This window comes from Fukomys damarensis, unplaced genomic scaffold (genome assembly GCF_012274545.1).
Source record: "Fukomys damarensis isolate Sample0158 unplaced genomic scaffold, DMR_v1.0_HiC HiC_scaffold_1, whole genome shotgun sequence".
NCBI lineage: Eukaryota > Metazoa > Chordata > Mammalia > Rodentia > Bathyergidae > Fukomys > Fukomys damarensis.
Window position 1 is genome coordinate 69,011,568 of NW_022900913.1, and position 20,080 is coordinate 69,031,647.

The following is a 20,080-nucleotide window of genomic DNA, read 5'->3' on the forward strand; positions in this document are numbered from 1 at the left end:
GGACAGACTTGGACTTCATCTCCACCAAATTACAGTTGTGGAGGACTGCTTTGGAATTGGGGAGCTCCTTATCTCGGGGGGCATGCAAGCAGAGAGGATTGGTGCAGTGGAGGAGGACAGGTAGATGAGCACCAAGGATGCCTCCAGCTCCAAGCCTAGCTGGATCTCAGCAGGTTTGGAGCCCCCTGGTGCCCGAAGCAGGAGCTCCTTGGTGGGTGACCCCCAACCCTGGGCTCTGAGTCACCCTCGAAGGTTGTGCTGGAGCATCTCCTGGGCTCTGGTGAGGGCCGTCTCTGCGGGAACCAGCACGTGCGGCATCACGCCCACCCCTTCCCAGGAGGTGCCATCTGCGGCCCCACTGAGTGGACCATGGGGATGGTGATATAGAGGTGGGTGTCATCCACATGGTAGGTCTGCGGTGGCTGGCAGCCCCCACTGGTCTTCTCCCCTATGACCAGGGCCCGGCCCAGCCTCTTCATGATGTAGGTGAACTCCTTGGCTGTGCCAGCTGTCACACTGCTGGTTAGGATGGCCATGCTCTTCTTGGACCCATAGTGCTCACCTGCAAGACAGAAGCCTGTCAGAGTGGGAGGTGGCTGAGCCTGGGGCCTCCTGAGTCTCCTCCATGCTGTCTGGCCCTGCAAACACTTTCAGAGTGGAGCTGGGGACTGTCATCATCAGCTTCCCAGAGGACTGGGCAGGCTTTTCTTGTGTGATGAGAGCCCCGAATCAGACCTGACTCCCCCTTCCTCTGGAATCCTCAGAAGAGTCAGAGGGTGACTTACTGACAGCCTTGGGGACAGTGTTGCTCAATAGACATATGACATGCTCAGAAAGCAAGCCACTAGGGTCAGTTTAAGTGTCTTGATGGCCATGTTCAACAAGTAAAAATAAAACATGAGAAGCTAAGCGTGGTGGCACATGCCTGTAATCCCAGAACTTGTGAGGCTGAGGCAGGAAGATCACTGTGAATTCAAGGTCAGCCTGGCCTATATAGCAAGACTATCAAAAAAGAAACCACCCCTCTCAAATATAACATGAAATTTAACTTTAACCGTGTTTTATTTGCCCACCATATTCAAAATAGTTCACATAGAATCCAGTGAAAGTACTAAAAAGGGCTTTCCTTCCTTTGTTTTTCCCCATGATAGATCTGCTAACCCTGGTGGACATTTCATACTTCCCACTCATGCCAATACAGACCAGCCACATTCTGAGGGCCCCTGGCCTCAGGTGACATTTGGCTTACAGCTAGGAACTTGCAGTTCTCCCGACATTTAGGTCTAAGTCTGTGTTTAACACCTTGTCTTGGATACCTGTCTGAATTTGGGATTCACCTGCTGCTGATTTCTATTTGCGTTTTTGCCATATTACTGAGTGATGTTCTGGAAGCTACTGCAGAATGCACCGCGCAGTCATGGGTGCCCTCCCCTGGCCTCTCCAGTGCCCTCTGGTGGTAGCAGAATAGCTTCCTTGGCATTGCAAACTGGGCTGGGAGAGGGAGGGAGGTTTTTCTATGAGGGAGGTCGCTTTGGGAGTCCAGGTCTATAGAGCTCAGGGGCTGCCCTTCTTCTTGGGACACCACGCAGAACCCAAGGCAGGAGGTGTCTCAACCTTGGGAACATGTGCAGAGCTGCCACTGAGAATCCCTCAGGTTGGCGATGGGCAGAGGATCCTTCTAGCTCAGCCCTGCTCCTGCCGGCTGCTGGCATATTCACATTTGGGCTCTTAGTGCTAAGTGACCCAAGACCTTCCTTTTTTCCCTCTATAAAGTGGGCATGTGCTTTGCAGAGACTGAAGGTAGCAGCGCCAACTGTGTGGACCAAGCCAGGGCTTCCTATTCCAGTTTCTGAATCTTTTGCCTAAACCCAGGCCCTGGTTTCCCAGCTCCAAAAGTTTGGGGATGAGATGGGCAGGGGGCTTCTCATGCACCTGCAAGCCGGGTGTGGGTCCAGAGCTCTGTGACTGAGTCATTGGGGCGACTGTAGATCTTGTCCAGAAGAATGGGTTGGCCCTCATCAAAGAAGTAGGAGCACAGTGCCGAGATGGAGGAGGTGGTGCCGCCAATGTTGAACCTGAGGAGGAAAGAGGGACCACTCAAGGACTGAGCTCACAGGTGGCTCACAGTGCCCTCTGGGGGCTGGGGCCTTGGCCCTGGGGAGGATTCTAATTCCATCCAGCTTCTAGTACCTCAGAGCTTCAGGGTACCAGGCTCCTAGAACCAATAGACTTTGTGGTCAAATATGTTCAGAAAATACTGAATCCCATATTCCACCCTCTGGTTGCATGGTTACTCATTAAAAGCTCTGACAAGTCCTGAAGTTAAAAATTTGTCAATAAATTTCTCCCAGGTATTCACTGTATATGGCTCTTCTGTACTCACACCTCTTGTAAGTGGGGTGTGTCTTGGGAACACCTTCATCCCCAGTTGTTTTTGGTGACATTCTATAATACCTTCCAAGTATCATAGCTGGGGAGTCCTAACGTGGCAATTGGTGTGGCAGTGAAGAGTTCAGAAAGTCACTGGGAATGAAGGTTCCTGTGTCCATCCAATGCCATTTGGATTTGTCCCACCGTGTGACTGTACTGGGCCCATCTGGCTGGTGACATGTCTGGAGACACTTCCAGTTGGGGCCTAGGAGGGCCTGGCTGGGCTTAGGGCTTGTGATCCCAGCATCCAAACCTCGACCTCAGGGAGAGGAGGAAGGAATGGAAGGAAGTGCACCTGCAGGCTGAGCATCTCCTCCCTGGGGAGGGCATATGTAATAAAAGAGGGATTTAGCTCAGGGTGTTCAGAGGCTCCCTGCAGTCTTTGAGGGACAAAGGACCGCAGGATCCCACACTCAGTTCTGGGCGCACTAACCAGGGTCTGGGAAGAGTCACCTTGCAGAGAGGGGGACCAGCCTCCCTGGGGCTCAGCACCACCTTGCAGCCTCTCAAGTCCTGTGTTGCAGGCCCAGCTGGTGTGGCTGGACAGGAGCTCCAGGCAGGCTGCTCCTGCCCTCTCCCAGGCAGCAGGGATGGGGGAAGTGTCCTCATCCCAGGGAACAGATGCCCCTTCCTGCACCCAAGAAGGGTGCTCACCAGTGGCCCTGCCTATGAGTCCTCCACCTCCTGCCCCACTCTGCAGTGGGGCCTCCCTGATGCAAAGCCAAGGGGAAACAGGTAGTGTGAGACATCCTCTGACACCACTTGAGAAGCAGAGTCCTTTTTGATACCACAGTGGTTTGTCTCATATTCTTTCTGGGACCCAGCTTTCCCACCCTCCTGACCAGGAGTTGGTGAGTTGATCTTGGAGAAAACAAGACATTGCCTAGGTGTCAGGCTCAGCTATCCCAATAGGCCTAGAGATCAGTCACCTCAGTCAGCCTTGACCAGTGGAGTTAATAACTCAGGAGGGCTGGGGCAGGGTATAGTAATCTGTATTCTAATGTCCTCCATTTGATCCCAATGACCAGGCAATTCACTTGGGGCAATTCTTAACTTGGAATATATAGTGGGCGCATCACAGGAACTTATACAATGACCAAGGCTGGGTCTCACTGGCCTGTGTAAATGGAAGCCCCAGGCTGGCTGGCCTGGGCCCTCCCATCACCTCCTGGCCACTGACCTCATGTCGATGATCATGGCATCCGTGTGCACGATCTCCTTCCAGATATGCTGAACTAGCAGCTCAGAGACCTGTGTGAGCAGCTTGCAGTCCCCAAACATATCAAACCTCAGGTAGCCGATGTCCTCCAGCACATTGGTGTGGAAAGAAAACTTGATCAGGTCTGCAAAGACTTCTGGAGATGGGATCTTCTCAGTGTGGACTGAGAAGCATGAGTCGTAGGGGGAGGTGACCATGTGGGGGAAGACCAGGGCCGTGGACCTGGGCGGGATTCATCCTTTGATGAACTGATGGATCAGCAGCCTCCCTGCAAAGGATACTCTTGTCTGCCAGCCCTGCACCCAGTGTCAAACAGCAGGGCTCCAGCATGGTCTCCTCTCTGACTCTTCAGAGCTCAGCACATGCCTCTCAACGCCCTGACTCATCTTCCTCTCCTCCCCTGGGAGAGGGAGGCACAACAGCAGTACCTTTGCCAGGGGCCTGGGCTAAGCATCTGAAGCCTTACCTCTCCCTCCCAGCCACCCTGTGCAGGAGACACCATGGGGCTGGGCCAGGGCTGCTCTGTGCATTAGCTCAGAGATTCCTGTGGATCCTCGTCTTTACCTCTTCCTCTGTTCTTGTCCCCACATCTCCAGTTCCACCTCCAACTCCTTCACACAAACTACAACCCCCTGAGGCAGGCAGGTGGGAGGATTAATCTTCTACAACTCCAGGGAGAGGATCACAGCTTGGGGACCTCAGGTGACTTACTGACCCCCTCTCCCTACACTAGCAATGAGAATTCCTGCAAATGTTTCCTTCCTCCAGCCAAGGCAGCCCTTGTAGTCCAGGGATTTAAACAGGGTTCCTTTAGGAGTGATGCTCTATAGAGATGTCCACTCATCCTGGGCACAGGGAGTGGACAGGACTCCAGGGACAGGGAGGAAAAGACACACTTGAGAGAATCTAGAGGTGCAAAGTCTTGCACTAGGCACACAGCTCCTGGTCACCTTGTTCCCTAGCCAAGTGTCTCCTGTGACTCACCTGCATGGGCACAATTCCAGGAATGTGGTCCTTGGCATCCTCAGGGATATGGGCTGTCTTCAGGTGTGGGTCCCAAGACAGCATCTTCAGGTCAGCCCCCAGCATCTCAGCCAGGGCAGCTTCGGAGGTCACCCTGGTGTAGTGGCTCTGTGGCTGCTCAGTTTAGCTGCCATCTTTGCCCCCAGCTCAGGGGAAGCACAGTTGTCGGCCAACAGCTTCCCAGCTGTCTGCAGCACTGTGGGCACCTTGGTACGAAGGGCCACTATATCCTGGGCCATAGACAGAGCCTCACTCACGGGCACGGTAATGTCAGGTTCCACACCAGCCAGACCCCAGGCCTGGCCAGTGGTGGCACTCAAGGCTAGCTGGGTGGGCATGGAGGCATTTAAGGAGCTGCTGCCCACCTGGTAGATGCCCACAGAGAGAGGGCCTCCGGCCGTGGGCTCGCCAATGATGGTGGCCCGCTGCAGGTCCTGCATGGTGTGAGTGAAGGCCTCTGCTGCAGAGCCACTGGTATGGCTCATCAGGATATAGAGGTCCTTTTTCAGGCCGTAGCGCTATCCAGCAACCTGGGGCAGGGTCCATACCTCTGTGACCCTCGAGGTGGCTCTGTCAAAGACAGAGTAAAGGTGCTGGTGGGGCTCCTCTTCAAAGAAGTAGGAGCAGAGCAGCGGCACAGCTGAGGAGTAGCTGCCAGTGTTGTAGCGCAGGTCCACGACCAGAGCGGCTGTGTCCAGCAACCTCTGCCACACCAGCTGCACCAGCTGTGGCCCGATGGCCTTCACTGTCTCCGGTTCAGCCATGGCATCGAAACGCAGATAGCCCAGCCCTCCAGGCAGCACCTCTGTCTTGAACAGAGCCTCAATGAAGTAAGAGAGCTCCTCGGGAGAGGGCACCGCAGGGGATGGTAGGGGCGTCTCCTCCACCATCAGCTCTCCGGGGCTGTGGAACACAAGCAGGTGGTGGTCCTCAGATACCTCCTGCAGGTCAGCCGTTAGCTGTGAGACCAGCAACTCCAGGTCCACAGCCGTGCGGTAGGCACCATGTGCCAGCTTGGCCCGCAGCAGGGCCTCTATGCGCCCTACCACCTCGGGCCGTGAATAATGGGCTTCCAGCAGGCGGCCCGTGCCCTCCACCAGCTCTCCCAGGCTGCGATGGAAGTCCAGCACCTCCCGTGCCCTGTCCAGTGCTTCCTCGGCAAGCACGATAGCATCAGGCACCACCCCACCACCCAGCCAGTCCTCACCATGGTTGTCGATGAAAGTGAGCACGGGCACAGTGAGTGCCAGCCCACCCTCTGGTAAGTCCAGCAGCGACACGGTGTGGGTGTGCAGCAGACTTCCCGCCGTGATCTCACCCACCAGCGTGGCCCAGCCCAGTGACTGCATGAGGAAGGCAAACTCTTCGGCTGCTGTGGCTGTGCGGTGGCTGGTGAGCAGATGCACTCCACGCTGGTGGCCGTAACGGGGGCCCAGCAGCTCCCTGCTGCTGAAGTACTCCTGTGTGACATTGGTACGGTGGTCATAGGTGGTAAAGAGGAGCACGGGACCGTCCTCAGGACCCTGAAAGTAAGACAGCAGCAGGGGCATGGCAGAAGACGGCCCGCCAGGGTTGCGGCGCAGGTCCATGATGAGGTGCTCCGTGTTTTGCAGGTGCTCCCACACCTGGTGTAGCATGTAGGGCCCTAGGACTCCCAGCACAGAGTCATCTGCGACCCTGTCAAAGCGCAGGTAGCCCACATTACCCGGCAACACTGACACCTGGAACATAGCATCCATCAGTGCCTGCAGGGCAGCCTTGTGCTCGGGGACCTTGGGCTCTGCCTCTGAGGACTCATGGGTTTCAGCCTCAGTCCCTAAAGAGGTTTCTCTGGGCCTCACAGCCCACACCAGAAGCCTGGGGTCCTCGGACACCACCTGCAGGCCAGCGTTTAGCTTGGTGACCAGCTCTTCCTTGGAGATCACTGTGGAGTAGTCCGTGTTGGTCAGGCCGTGCAGCAGGGCTGGCACATGGTCCACCAGCGTGTAGTACTCCTGCAGGGCCTCCTGCAGGCGGTGCACAACCCCTGGCAGGGCGCAGTGCAGGGTGAGGATGGCCAGCGCTTTCTCAAGAGCCTGCTCCACTGGCGTGCCCACACATGGCAGCACCCTGCTGCCCTCCCATGTCTGGCTTCCTCCACCTAGGGGCCCCAGGGACCTGGACACAGGCACAGTGAGGAAGAAGTTGGACTGGCCAATCCTCAGCTTCTGAAGGTCCAGGACACCCCCTTCCACTCTCTCACCCACCACAATGGCCCTGCGCATCTGCTTGAGGATATAGGCAATGTCCTCGGCTACACTCCCAGTGTGGCCGCTGGTGAGGACCACCACATCCTTCTCGGCACTGTACCTCTCTCCCATGATCTGTGGTAAGGTCCAGATCTCTGTGGTGGTATTGGAAGGGCAGTCATAGATGGTGTCCACGTGCAGGACCGTATTCTTGGGGTGCAGGTAGGAGATGATATAGGGGATGCCAGAGACATGGCCACCGGAGCACTGCTGGAGATCCAGCACCAGGGCGGAGGTACCCATGAGCTGCTTCCACACATGGGTCACCAAGAAGCCATACAGTTTGCTTAGCACCTCCTGGCCGGGGACGTCATCCACACGCAGGTAGTCCACGTTGTCCTCCAGGACCTCATGGAGGATGCTCTTCTGCAGCCTAGCCAGCAGTTCCTCCTGCTAAGGTTGGTGGGTGCTGGGGCTTGCTGTGGTGCCTCCACGGTGCTGGGCTCATAGGAGATGACTAGGTGGGGGTCATTCAAGGAGCTCTGTACCCCATCCGTCAGCACTTTGGCCAGCATCTGTGGATCAGATATGCCCAGAATCTCCCTGCTCTTCATGGTCTGCTCAATGGCTGACTGCATCCCCATGAGGTTCTCTGGGAAGCAGTAGTTATCCAGGAGGACCTTGGCCATGTCCAGCACCAGGCTGGACTGAAACAGGTGTGTGGGTCCAGCAAGGCCACACAGCAGCACCGACAGGAACAGAGCCCATTCTGTCATCAGGGGACCCTGGGAAGCCAGGGCCTGGACCCACGTCCTTAACTGTGTGCAAGGCTGCAACCCTGCTTCCTGTGGCTGCCTTTCTGCCTTGTCCTTCTCAGCAAGTGGACAGAAGGTGTGGGGCTCAACACAGGAGTTAGGGCAAGGAGGCCTCTCACTCTGGTAAGCCTTTAATCCTATGTAATTCAAGCTTATCGGCCTCAGGGGCTGGGGAGAAAGGGTGATGTGACCCAGAAGGAACGTGGTTGCTTGTCTTGCAGAGTTTAAGCATGGTTTGCTCGAGTCCCTGCCACATGCTATAACCACTGTGCTGGGTCTCAGCAGAGCCTTGCAAAAGAGAGTGAGTTGCCTCCAGTGAATAGCATTTCCCCACCACTCTGGGTGGCCCAGAATCAGGCAGACCTTGTTGGATGCCTGGCTCTGCCACTGTCTAGTCTATGGGCTGAAGGATCACATATCTCCCTTATTTTGTCAATTAAATGGGAAAATTTTGTGCAGAGTACTTCACAGTGCCCAGCAAATAAGAAGCACTCTGTTACTGGTAAGATCTCCGTTTTATAGCCAAACCAACAGGCTGGAGCATTTGCAGTTAATTGGATCCAACATTTCAGGTGTGGCCTGAGAGAAGAACCTGGGGGTGAACAGTCCACTCAGACACTGCAGACGTTGAGTCTGAGCCTACCACCAGCCCGAAGGCTTGATGTTCATACTTAAGGCCTGCTAGCACCTCACAGCTTCTTAGTGAGAGGACTACATGGCTAATCCTGAACAGCGGGTGTGGCTGGTGGGAGGGGTGCCACCTCCTGGCCTCAGAACAGACAGTTCCAAGTGAGAAGAGGTTGGTTCTGTGAGCAGCTCATCCTTCTGGCTGACAGAGACCCCTGCTGGCTTAGCTATTACCTGTGCTATGCAGGGAGAAGTGAATACTGGAGGACCTGGGTCTTTGGTCACAGGCCAGCTCCTGGTGCACAGCTGGGCTCTGAGCCTCCTGCTTCCTGCTGCTTCTTGAGGTGATGTGAGGTTTGTATCTGACCTGGCAAGGTATCCACAAGGCTCACTGTCTCACCATGGGCCAGAACCTAGAGAACAGTTCTCGTAACCCATGAGACAGCCACAGCTCAGACCACAGATATGCAGCCAGGGAACAGCGGCAGGGAAGGCCACTTCCTGCTGCCACCTTCCTGGCTCCTCTGAGCTGTGTCCAACATCACTTCTTAGGCGTAGTGGGTAATAGGTGGGACCTGGGTATGCCTCAATGGGAAAAGGTGGTCTTGGGGAGACTTGGGTGGTCTTGGGGCTTACTCTTCATGGTTGGCTGCTACAATCCACTCTCTGAAATCATTCTCTGAGAATGTTTACCAAGTGGTTGATGAAGGCCAACAAGGTCAGTTAGCTAAAACAAACATATTTTCAGCTCATTAGGATTTGTTTAATGCCCAAGTGACATATGGTCACATCACTCCACCACTGGCAGCCAATGGAAATGAGCCTGGTTTACTGAAACAATAAGGCTGAGCTCAGATGTGTAGATGCCTCCTGGTGATCACATCTGTTGGGTGCCCCTTCATCTGCCTTCTGGGGAACCCCAACTCTGAGCCCAAGGGAGCAGTCCTCTGGGGGGATTTCTCTACCTTTGCAGGAGCCCAGACCAAGCTCTGGGGCTGATGGACAGCATTAAAGCTGCATGAGGACTACACAGTGCAGAGAAGTAGTGTCAGGATGTGACATCCAGAGACGTGGCTATGCCTTGCTTTATGTGGGTGGCCCACCTCTCAGGAGGAGGTGATCAAAAGAACTGAAATCTGCAGAGTCCCTGAGGTGCCTGGGCAGGGCAACCCTTCCTACTGTAGGTACAGCCCAAAGCATGTGGGAGACCACATTTTGTTCCCAAAGCTCTTCAAACTCTCCAGGAACCCGCAGTATCCTGGCCTGCAAGTGAAGGGATACAAGCAAGAGACAGCCAGCCGGCCACCTTGGCCCATCCTGGATGCAAGACCTGGGCAAGTCCCCAGCCTGGGCGGGCTGGAGTCTTGCTGTAATCCAGAGGGCATAATTTTGGATTAGGATGGGCTGGAAGTCCCTCATGTATACGAGTGGCCTGTGGGTGTGGGCAGAGATGTCCAGAGCACAGGATCAGGGGCTACCCTGAGACACCACTGCTTTCTGGGATGGGCAAGACCTTAAGTAGGTGACACGAGGTCTTCCTTAGGTGATGGGGCTGCTCTGGGTTGTGCTCCACACCACCCAGGGAAGTGAGCTGTGGGAAAATCCAGGTACCGCTGGTACATTCTGCATGAGGATGCCAGAAGCCTTGAGGAGGCAGTGAGCCCAGGGTAAGGTGGCCGAGTGATGGCTTGGCTCTGTCTATGATCAGAGGCTGGGAAGATGCCCTGGGGATTCAGGCTGCCCGGGGGGACTGGGGCACCTAGTGCTTCTAGACCCCAAACCTTCCACTGGCTCTGAGTATGTAGGGAGAAACCCCCAGGCCTTCTGCTGAGCATAGACAGAGAGGGGACAGGGACATCAGGTGTGCTGTGGGAAGGGAAGGGGACAGCAGCAGAGCCCAAGCAGCCTGAATGACTGTCACAGTACCAACTGATGCTGCACAGTGGCCAAAGCCCTGTCCATCTGTCCATTGTTTTGTGTGAGTTTTCCCACAATGCCTCGCAGCAGAAGTACTGTTAAAGATAAACTTTGTCCACTGAGATCTGAGGACTTTGGAATAGACAGACCTACCCGGAGTGGGACTGGGCTTTTCTTACAGCAGGGTGAGCATGGTTTGCTCGGCCAAGTTTGAGTGGTGGCCAGGACTGTCTCCGAGGGTATCAAAGCCATACATCTGGTGTCCAGGCGCCACCTGTAATTGGTGGGGCTTGAATTTCATTTTTCTTTAAATTATCTGCATATAAGAAGTGAGTCTGAGTTTTGATTTATTCATGTAGGAAGGTCTGCCTAGTGGCCTCGAAGTTGATTAATACTCCCTAGCTAGATGCCCTTTCCTGGCCATACCCCTCTCTCTAGCCCCTTCTCTACCCCTCTCTAGAAACCCCTCTACACCTTGAAGGTATTTTTGGATGCTTTCAAACTAAATTAGCTTTGTCTGTATTTCTTTTCTTTTTTTTTGAGACAGGATCTCACTATGTAGTTGAGACTGACCTGAAACTCAGTAGCCCAGGCTGGTCTCGAATTCACAGTGATCCTCCTGCCTCAGCCTCCCGAGTGCACCACCATGCCTGGAATGTCTGTATTTCATTTTAATAGCATTACTTTTTACTTTTTTTCCTAAATTGAAGAGTCAAGCATTTATTTTCACAACACTGTGTAAACAATTTTTCTGTTTTTTTTTTTTTTATCCAATCCAGCCTTCTACTCCCAGTAATAACCCTGACAGTGTTATCTGCCCTTGACTGCTGCTGTTAGAAAGACCAGCAGGTTTACCACATTTCTGTCTTTCCTGTGCCATCCCAAGTAGCACATTCCATGAGTCACACTACTTAAACATACAGCACAAACATTCTTCGAATGGGGGACATTAAACCCATTGTTTTTATGGGTGCAGAAAGATTTGATGGTCTGCTGCTTTGTCTTCCTGGGCTATGGTTTGGGTGTGAGCCCCTGAGCTCACATATGTGAAACTTGATCCTCAAAGTTACATGCGGGTGGTATTTGAAGGTGTGGACTTTGGGAGGTCATTAGGGCTAAGTGGGGTCATGAGGGTGGGGTTGTCATGGGGCATCAGTGACTTTTGTGAACAAGAAGAGAGATCCTGGCTAGCAGAGAGATCCCTAGGGGCACTGGAAGAAAAGGAGCGTCTGTCTTAGAGTTAACAGAGACGAAAATAGAGGCAAAGAGCATGAACTCATAGGCAAAAGCTTTTGTGGGGAGGCTTAGGAAGAAGAGGCTGGGTGGCAGAGAGTAACCAGGCTGCCCCTGCCAGTAAAGGAAGGAAGCCAGCCTTTATGGGACTGGTAGTGCTCTCTGGGGCCTGGTAGCTTCATGAGTATGGCAGTTCTCACCAACCTTTTCTTGCATTTTAAGGGATTTCTTCCTTGTATACAATAGGGGTCAGTAGCCAGCTGGTCCTAGAAATCTCATGGTGTCACCCTGCTTGTCCCAGAGCTCCTGGCCAGAGGCAGGGAAGGACTTGGATACATCCCTTGCATTGTTGAAGGGGGAAGACACATCTAACTTTAAGTGACTAACCGGTTATGGATCCAGCCCTGACAGTTGTCTCTTGTCCTCATGAGCATCTGTTCTCTACCACATTGCCCTCTGATATCCTTGCCATGCTCTGATATAGAAAAAAGCCCACCAGGTAGCAGTACAGTGCGCTAGTACTTCCAAGTGTCCAGAATCCCTAGCCAAATAACCTACTACTCTTTATAAACTATCTACTTTGTGGCATTCAGTTATAGCAACAGAAATGGACCAGGACAACCAGTGAGGCATATTTTAAATAGTTTCTGTTCCTTCTTCCATGAACAATATTGTGATAAATGTTCTCACAAAAGTGCTCTTCAGAACCAGTGCTTTTTGTTTCTGTATAAAATTCTCAAACGTGGGCTTCCTGGATTTTTATTCAAGGGCTAGATACTTCTTTTCTTCATTCTATTTTTTCAGTAACTTTTAAATTATACAATAAATGTGCATATTTACAAATTAATTGATTATAACTGATACAGAATAAGTTGCCCATTCATGAAATGTGCAATCTGGTGAGATCTGACATGTGTATTCTCTGTGAAACCACAGCCACAGGTAAGATAACATACATTACGATCACCACGTTTTCCTTGTGCTTGTTGTCCCATCCCCTTAGATCATTGAATGTTCCATTATTTTCACTTTTCATTGCTGTGTAATTGTGCAGCCATAACCAGTATGTGCTACCCACTCACCTGTGGAAATACCTAGAATAGGAATGTGTGCTTAGCATTCTAAAAAACTTCTTAAGTGTTTTATGAAAATTTAAATTTGTACCAGCAGCACATAAGATTTCCAGTTCCTCCCCATAGACACCCACGGGCAGACTTGTTGACCTTGGGCATTTTAATGGTTTGTTGTGATTCACATTTCTTTGATGACTGATGATGGTAAATATCTTTCTTGTGCTAACTGCCCATGGGTACATCTTCCCTGGTGAATGTCTGTTCAAATCTTTTGCCCCCTTTTTAGGGTACAGAGTTCATTAAATTATTCTCCTATTGTTCATTTTAGTTTCCTTTTTTCACTATGAAAAATATGTTTTCTGAACAATAATACATTTCCATATTTAATACTATTTCTCAGTACTTAGGTTTGAACCCAAGGCCTTTGCTCTGAGCTAATCCCCAGTCTCTATGCATCTATCTATCTGTCTGTCTATCTATCTGTTTGAGACAGGATTTTAATTTGTGAAGTTGCCCAGACGGGGCTTGAACTTGCAGTCCTCCTGCTCCTGCCTTCCAGGATGCTGGGATTGGATGTGCACCACCTCATTTGCCATTTAATGTTTTCTAAAAACAGAGACAGAACCAGAATTTCTCTGTCAAAGTGTATGAGCTTTCTGAGGCTCTCACCCGCCGGATTTGCATTCCTTGGGTCACAACACTCCTTTAGTGACACCAGCACTGTCCGCTGAGGGCTCAGAAAACACTGGGCAGGATGAACTGCTTCACATATCCTACCCCAACCTTGGACCCGGGTGAGGAGGTGGCTGATGGGGGAGTCAGAGGGGCGGCAGGGAGCCCTCAGGTCTCCTGGGTCTCTTCTTTTGTGCTCCACCCTCCACATGTGACTCCTTCAGTGTGTCCTGGGAGCCCATAGCAACAGTAGCACAGGAGACAAGGTGGCAGCTCCTTGTGCCAGGCCCGTGACAGCTGCATAATGCCCTGTACCCTCTGCCAAGCAGGACCAGGAGGGCAGACCTGGGAATGGGTAGTGCCCTGAGCTCAAGGCCCCCCACCAACACTGGCTGGGGTGGGGTGGATGGGGTCAGAGGATAGAGAGTGGTTCTAGTGCAGGGCATGGTCGAGCGGGCTGGAGGCCTGGACTCTGCAGGGGTTTCTTGCGGCTATTTCTGTGCCCTAATGAGAGCCCAGCTGCCCTCAGACACATTCAGAGGTAAAGGGAGGTGGACACAGCTAGCCCTCCTCGCACAGCCACTCACATCTACATCTGCTTGTGTGCAATCTTGTCTGCTTAGCCCACTGTGCACACTGCCAGCAGGTCCTTGGGGCAGAGTATGGGCAGGGCACCCTCACCCTCTGGTTTAATATTCAAGGAAGGCCTCACTTCAGACATTTGACTTTATTCCCAAGTGAAGCTTCACAAGACACAGAAACACACCTCCAGGACCCGACGAAGACCACCAGGAACAGACCTCTTCTACCACACTGCCTAGCAAAAACCAGGAATTCCACACTTTCTCCAACTCCAGTATTTGAACTCCACGCCTCATTGTATTTTTGTGTTAAAGTTGCTCATTGATTCCACGTAAACATTTAACACAGTGATTTTTTTTTCTTCCTATGGGGGGGCTTCTACAGGGAGGGGCCTGCTGTGCCAGAGGTGGGGGGCCCTTACCTGCCCTCTGCCTCTTCCTCACGCTGTGACACCATGTGTGTCAGGAGGGTCAGAGAAGAGGAGGGTACACAGAACAGATGGAAAATGCAGGGACAGAATCCATGTTACTCCAGAAACCTGTGAACAGCTGCTGACAGGATTTGGCAGCTCTGGCCCAGAAAGCTGGGCATCTTATCACTTGATTGCATGTCTTCGAGGAATAAAAATAGGGACATTTCAAATATCAAATTAAGAGCATATTTAAATCCCACAAATTCAAATCTTGCCCTGCCCTCTACATCTTTGAGTAAGGGTCAAATGAGTATAACTGATCATGCTGAGTTAGGTCCCCACAGAGGTGTAGGACTCCAGCTGTCCCCCACAGACTTCAGAGAGTGCAGTCCAGGGACCTCAAGTGGCCCTCTATGAACCCCTGACCTGTGCATGGCACCAGAGTCACAGTGGCCCTGTCACAGGGCACGTAAAGGGCTGCTGTCATGAAGGCGCCCTATGCAGCCCACAGCGGGGTGTAGGAACAGCTTTTCAGTGACTCGGGGTGGATACTGGAAAGCTCTTGGCCACAGAAAGAAGACTTAAAGGAGCAGCCTGGATGTGACAAGCCTGGCCCAGCTCTCTGCCCTCCCAGTGCCAGTGGCTCTATATACAGAGTGACTGGCTGACAATCATGGGGCCATGGGAAGGTCCAGGACTTAGTGCCACACGGACCTGGGTAAGAATGAACCTGCCCATGAGTGCTCACTGGCCTGCTGGGTTTTGGTCTCTGTGTCTGTAAATCAAAGGTCCTCATGCTCACCCTGCTCTCCTACTCTGCCCATACCCACAAGCCTCCACTGTCCTCTTCGTCAGGAGTGGCACCCCAGAGTGTGAGCAGGGTCATAGAGGGACAGCCGCTTCCCTTCCTTTTTCCAGGCTGGCCTGCAGAGCCACTTAGTCCCTGCTGTGCCCAGTGGTGCAGGGCCCCTCACTAGGACCCCTGACTTCTCCATTCCTCGCAGGTACTACCTGCACCCACACTCAGCCACACTCATCCCCTCGTACTGGTACTTGAGGGTGGGTACTCCCACATCATCCTTATACAGGATGGAGATAGGGCTCAGTTTGGTGGGCACACAGCAGGCCTTGCCCACCTTCTTTGGGTGCTTCAGGTGCACCAGGGTCTGCACAATGGCATGTTTTGTTGGTGTCAGGTCGTCGCTTAGAGGGAAGAAACAGCCGCCTTTACACTCATAGGCGTCGTATTCCTTGGGTGCAATAATCCAGCTGTCCCAGCCGATGTCCTTGAACTTCACCCGCAGGGAAGTCTTCTGACAGTAGCTGCCAGCCCCAACGCTCCTCTTGTGTCTGGCTAACAGTGACCCCAAGGTTATGTGGCCTGTCATGACCTCTTCCTCATCTATTTCTTCCTCTTCCTCACCATGGCCCTCGATTGACTCCCCATAGCTGCTCCTGGGTGTCTTTTTGAGCACACTTTCCTGCTCATGGCCAATCATCTCCCTGAGTTCCATTCTGGTCTCCTTGGTTCCATTACTGCGGTCATTGGAGAAGACGACGAAGAAGGGAAGGTTTTTGGAACCCGGGGGGACACTGATGTCCAGTGTTTCACAGCCCTTCCTGCAGCTCTCTACCATCACTTCCAGCTTATTTTTGCTCTTGGAGGAGTCTGCTCTCACCCACCGCTTCACAGCACTGGACACTTCCAAGGTCTCCCAGCCCTCTCCCCGAATGTCCTGGGACACCAGGAAGGTCCTGGTCCCTGAGGCACCACGCCAGGTGCCTTCTCCATCCAGGACATCATAGATGACCATCTTTCCTTCCAGCCCATGGAAAGTGTCCACATTGTTTTGACAGGAGACGTAGAGACGCAGCTCTGCTCTGGTGATCTGCTCATGCCTAGGGATGGAGATGTTAAAGAGCAAGATGTGTTTCTGGAAGGGGAAGGCATCAGTAGCAGCTGTCGAGATGACATCTGAAATGCAAAGACACAAGATGGGCATGGCCGAAGTCTCTGCTCTTGTGACCCCGAAGCTGAGCCTCCTGGTTCAGATGGAAGGGCTCGTGGGAAGACAGTTTTTGTCTATGCTATCTATAGTCAGTTCCCTTTAAGCCCTTAGTAGAAGCATTTTGAAAGGTTCGCTTAGGATCTTTCAAGGGAAAGCAGAAGCACTGTCTCCAATAGGGGTCAACAGCTCCTACTGTCCGTTGATCAACTACTACATGCTTGGAATTATGCTGAACATTTTACATATTATATTTTACTTTAAGCCTCACACTTACCATCAGGAGAATCTCATTATTATTTCACTTTTACAGATAAGGAGATGGACACTCAGGTCATTAAGTTGCCAAAATGCACATAGCTAGTATGTATGATCAATAAAGAAAACGGCACAGCATTGTCAGCCTTGGTGTGAAGATCCCGAGGGTATACCTTTAAAGGACAGACCCTGGCTGGGGACTGTAAAAGTACATTATTCCAACAGGGTGAGAGATTTTGGCCTCTAAACAGTATAGATATTTGGAATTGTAACTTTCAGGCAAAGTGAAAGTATGTGGTGTTTTCTAGAGGGAAATATATATATGGGAAAAATATATATATCCCAATGCTTTTGTTATAGAAGGCCAAAAATGAGGCTTATTTTCACTCATATAATTATATAATTCCAATTTCTCTTAAACTGACACCTGACCATTATCCATCCCATGGTGCACTTACAGAGGGAAGAGAATGTGCAGGGTTTTGACACCTTCTGCAGTCAGTCTTCCTTGTCCTCAGCCCCAGTAGATGCCTGATATTTCAAAGAGTGCCAGACCTTGTCCTCTCTGCATTCTTCCTGCAAATTTGTGCTTATGAGAGGTAATTTCTACAGCAAGAGATTCACAATGATTGCAGTAAAATTGAAGATTGGAACAATATAGTGTAATACCAGTCATTTAAAATGCAGGAATTATTCTGGTTCTGGAGTTTTCTACTTGATATGTTGATTGAGTGGAACCTCAGAAGGGACCCTGAGCTGGGGCACTCTGTATGTCCCCACAGGAGTGGGGACACAAACCAGGGGCCTTGTGTTATGCTGAGACCAGTCATGCAGGCTTGGGGGTCCCACACATGAAGAGCTGACCCATCCCACCCACTCCCCGCTCATTACCTTGAAAAGTCCTGAGTCCCTCCTGTGCCTTGGTTTACTCTTCTGTCTTACCTGACTCTAGAGTGGGTGTGAAGCTCTATCAAGGTGTGCACAGAACTCAAGTGACACAATCCTTGGCTCATGGCAGATGTTCATTTAATACTTCTGTGCCCTCCTAACCCATGCATAGTCGCTGTCCACTGTGAAACACATGGCCTCTCTACCCACTCCCTGGGTCCTCTTGTCCAGTGCAGCACCAGGTTTCAGTTCCTATGGAATGTGCTGTCCCTCAGGGGATGCATATGGACCTTGTCTTCATGACTTGATGTACTCTGACTAGGGCATGGCTCGACAGTGCTGAGGGATCATGGTCAAACAACCAGAAAACACCTTCCCTCATCCATCACAGGTGCAGCCTGGGACCAGATCAGCACATTGCCCCAGCTCCCACATGCTGTTCTGAGTGTATGTGGGTCTTCGGGGGGGCTCTGCACACTCCCTTCTTAGGCATCTGGGATATGGTAGTTCAGACCCTGACCACAGAAACTGAACCTTCCCCTAAGGCAGAGGTCACAGGTGTGTACCCTGGGCATACTGTGGATTGCATACATTTTTTTAAGGCAGAATTTTTAAAAATCAGGCAAGTTCATACAAAATCCAGATTTTCCTCTTCTGGGCAATCAAAAAAATCTAGCAGCAATAAGCATGTATTGTGAGGTTAGTGCCACAGGCAGGTCTGGCCTGGCCTGGCTGTAGCCTGAGCTGAGCCCCTGGGACTGAGGCCCAGGAGGAGCAGAGGCCCCACATTCTGGCCCTTGACAGGGACTGTGATGCCAGCACTGTTCATATGGACGTCAGGGCCTGGTAGGAGTCTGGCTGCTTGACCTCCCATCCATGCCTGGCTTGCATGAGCTCCCTGCAGCTATACTCTTGGGCCGCACTGTCCTGAGCTCATTTCTGCTGCCTCTCCCAGGCTAGTGAGTTAGTAGACACAGGCTAAGTGGATGTTTACTTCTAGTCTTCCTAAGTCAGGGAATTTCGTGGTTAGAAAAATAAGGTCCAAAGTTTTTATCATCTGGATTTTAAAAGCCCTTTATGGAGAGGAATAAGAGTTCTTCCAAAGTTTAAAAATACACTAGTTAGTTGGGTGCTAAGTAAGTTGTTTCTAAATTGGAAGGAGGCAGGAAGGGAGGGTAAGACGAGAAGGGAAGAGAAGCTAAGAGAGGAAGACAAGAAGAGAAAGGGAGGAGGAAAGGAAGAGAAGAGGAAGGGAGAGGAAAGAAGGGGAAAGGGAGGAAGAGGAGTTGGGGGAAAGGTTGGCACCCTTGAGCACTGACACTTTCAGGAGTGCCTGTAGCTGGGGGCAGAGTTGATTGCTAGCACCTTTGAAGTGCTGTGCAGGTCCCTTGACTTGAATGGCCCCACAGGGAAGCCATTGGCCACATGCATCTGTTGGCCACTTAAGAAAGGATCTGAACTTTCATTTTATTTCTTTGCAATTAATTTCAATGGGAACTTTTAGGGTTGCATGGGGCCAGATATCACCCCATTACGCAGGGCTGCCTGGCTAGCATGTCCCCCTCAGGCCCCAACTGTACCTTCCACACTGAAGCTGCGCACGATGTTGGAGGCTGGGGTGGATGACTTGTCAGAGGTGTACCTGTAATACAGGTCAATCATGTACTGCGGTGGCTCCAGCTTGGTCTTGTCTTGGGAGGGGACGCTGCTCAGGTTGAGGCTGTGCAAGAAATCCACCTTCATGTTTTCCAGAAGCACTGTTAGGTCCACGGTGCCCTCCTGCCGACCACTGCCAGGCTCCCCTGGCAATGCCTGCCATCCACTCTGCAATGGCCTCCCTTGCAAGGGGCAGGCCAGCAGGGATGGTACGAGCAGGGCCACCCACAGGGCCCCAGAAGACATCTTGGGCCCTGGAGAGTAGGCCGTGCGGCTAGAGTGGCAGTAGCGTGTTACCGGGTGCCAGAAGGAGCCAGGGAGCTTAGGGCTTGCATCGTCCTGCTGAGTGATCTGCTGGGAGCCCCCAGGAAGCACAGGCTTGCCCTGAGTCCCAGACTGTCCTCCACTTGTTCTTATCTGGCCTCAGTGCTGGGCCAGGCCCGTTATCTAAGGGAGCTCTTGTTAATGAAGGCTCTATAAACATCCGAAACTTCTGCCAGCACAAGGGCCTGTGGGAAGGATGCAGCTGACTATAAAGGATTTGCATTGCACTGCTGGGTTATCTCCTGCTAATTAGGACCCTTGTTCATTTCCTTGTTAGTTCTGTTGGGAAGACTCTGCAGATGGGTGACATGCACCCCTCTCCTGGGCCATGAATAAGGAATCCAAGAAATAAGACTGAAAATATTATAGACAGCTAAGTTAGGTAGAAATATTGTGGACAGTCAGATGGGGCTGGGCCCTCGAGGGAGTCAATGCAGAAGATGAGAACAAAATACAACTATGGCTGGAGATACATTCATTGAAGGCCAGGGCTCAAGACAAAGACAGAATGACTACATACCTCTTCAAGGGATAAACAATATGCTATGATTAATATTATAGATAGCCCTCAGTTACCTGAGTGGCCAGAACCTTCTGACTCATCTTTTCCAAAATAGGTCCTTATGGGCCAGGGATTTAGCTCAGTGGTTCCGGCACCTGCTTCGCAAGCACAAGGACCTGAGTTCGATCCTTGGTACCAAAAAAAAAAAAAAAAAA

At 51.9% G+C, this 20,080-nt stretch overlaps 2 protein-coding genes across 2 annotated transcripts; both read right to left on the minus strand.

Moving 5' to 3' along the window:
* Positions 1-240: 240 nt before the first annotated feature.
* On the minus strand, positions 241-7,676 carry Rbp3 (retinol binding protein 3). Its single transcript, XM_010622627.1, is given in 7 exon segments — positions 241-359; positions 362-562; positions 1,933-2,075; positions 3,611-3,798; positions 4,634-4,785; positions 4,788-7,352; positions 7,355-7,676. Coding segments are annotated over 7 exon segments (3,690 nt in total).
* A 5,661-nt stretch (positions 7,677-13,337) lies between these two features.
* Gdf2 (growth differentiation factor 2) lies at positions 13,338-19,401 on the minus strand. The gene is made up of 2 exons (XM_010622532.2): positions 18,964-19,401; positions 13,338-16,206 (listed from the first exon to the last, which is right to left on the minus strand). Exons 1-2 carry the CDS (start codon positions 19,283-19,285, stop codon positions 15,239-15,241), a joined length of 1,290 nt encoding a protein of 429 aa, XP_010620834.1. The 5' UTR covers positions 19,286-19,401; the 3' UTR covers positions 13,338-15,238.
* Between the last annotated feature and the right edge of the window lie 679 nt (positions 19,402-20,080).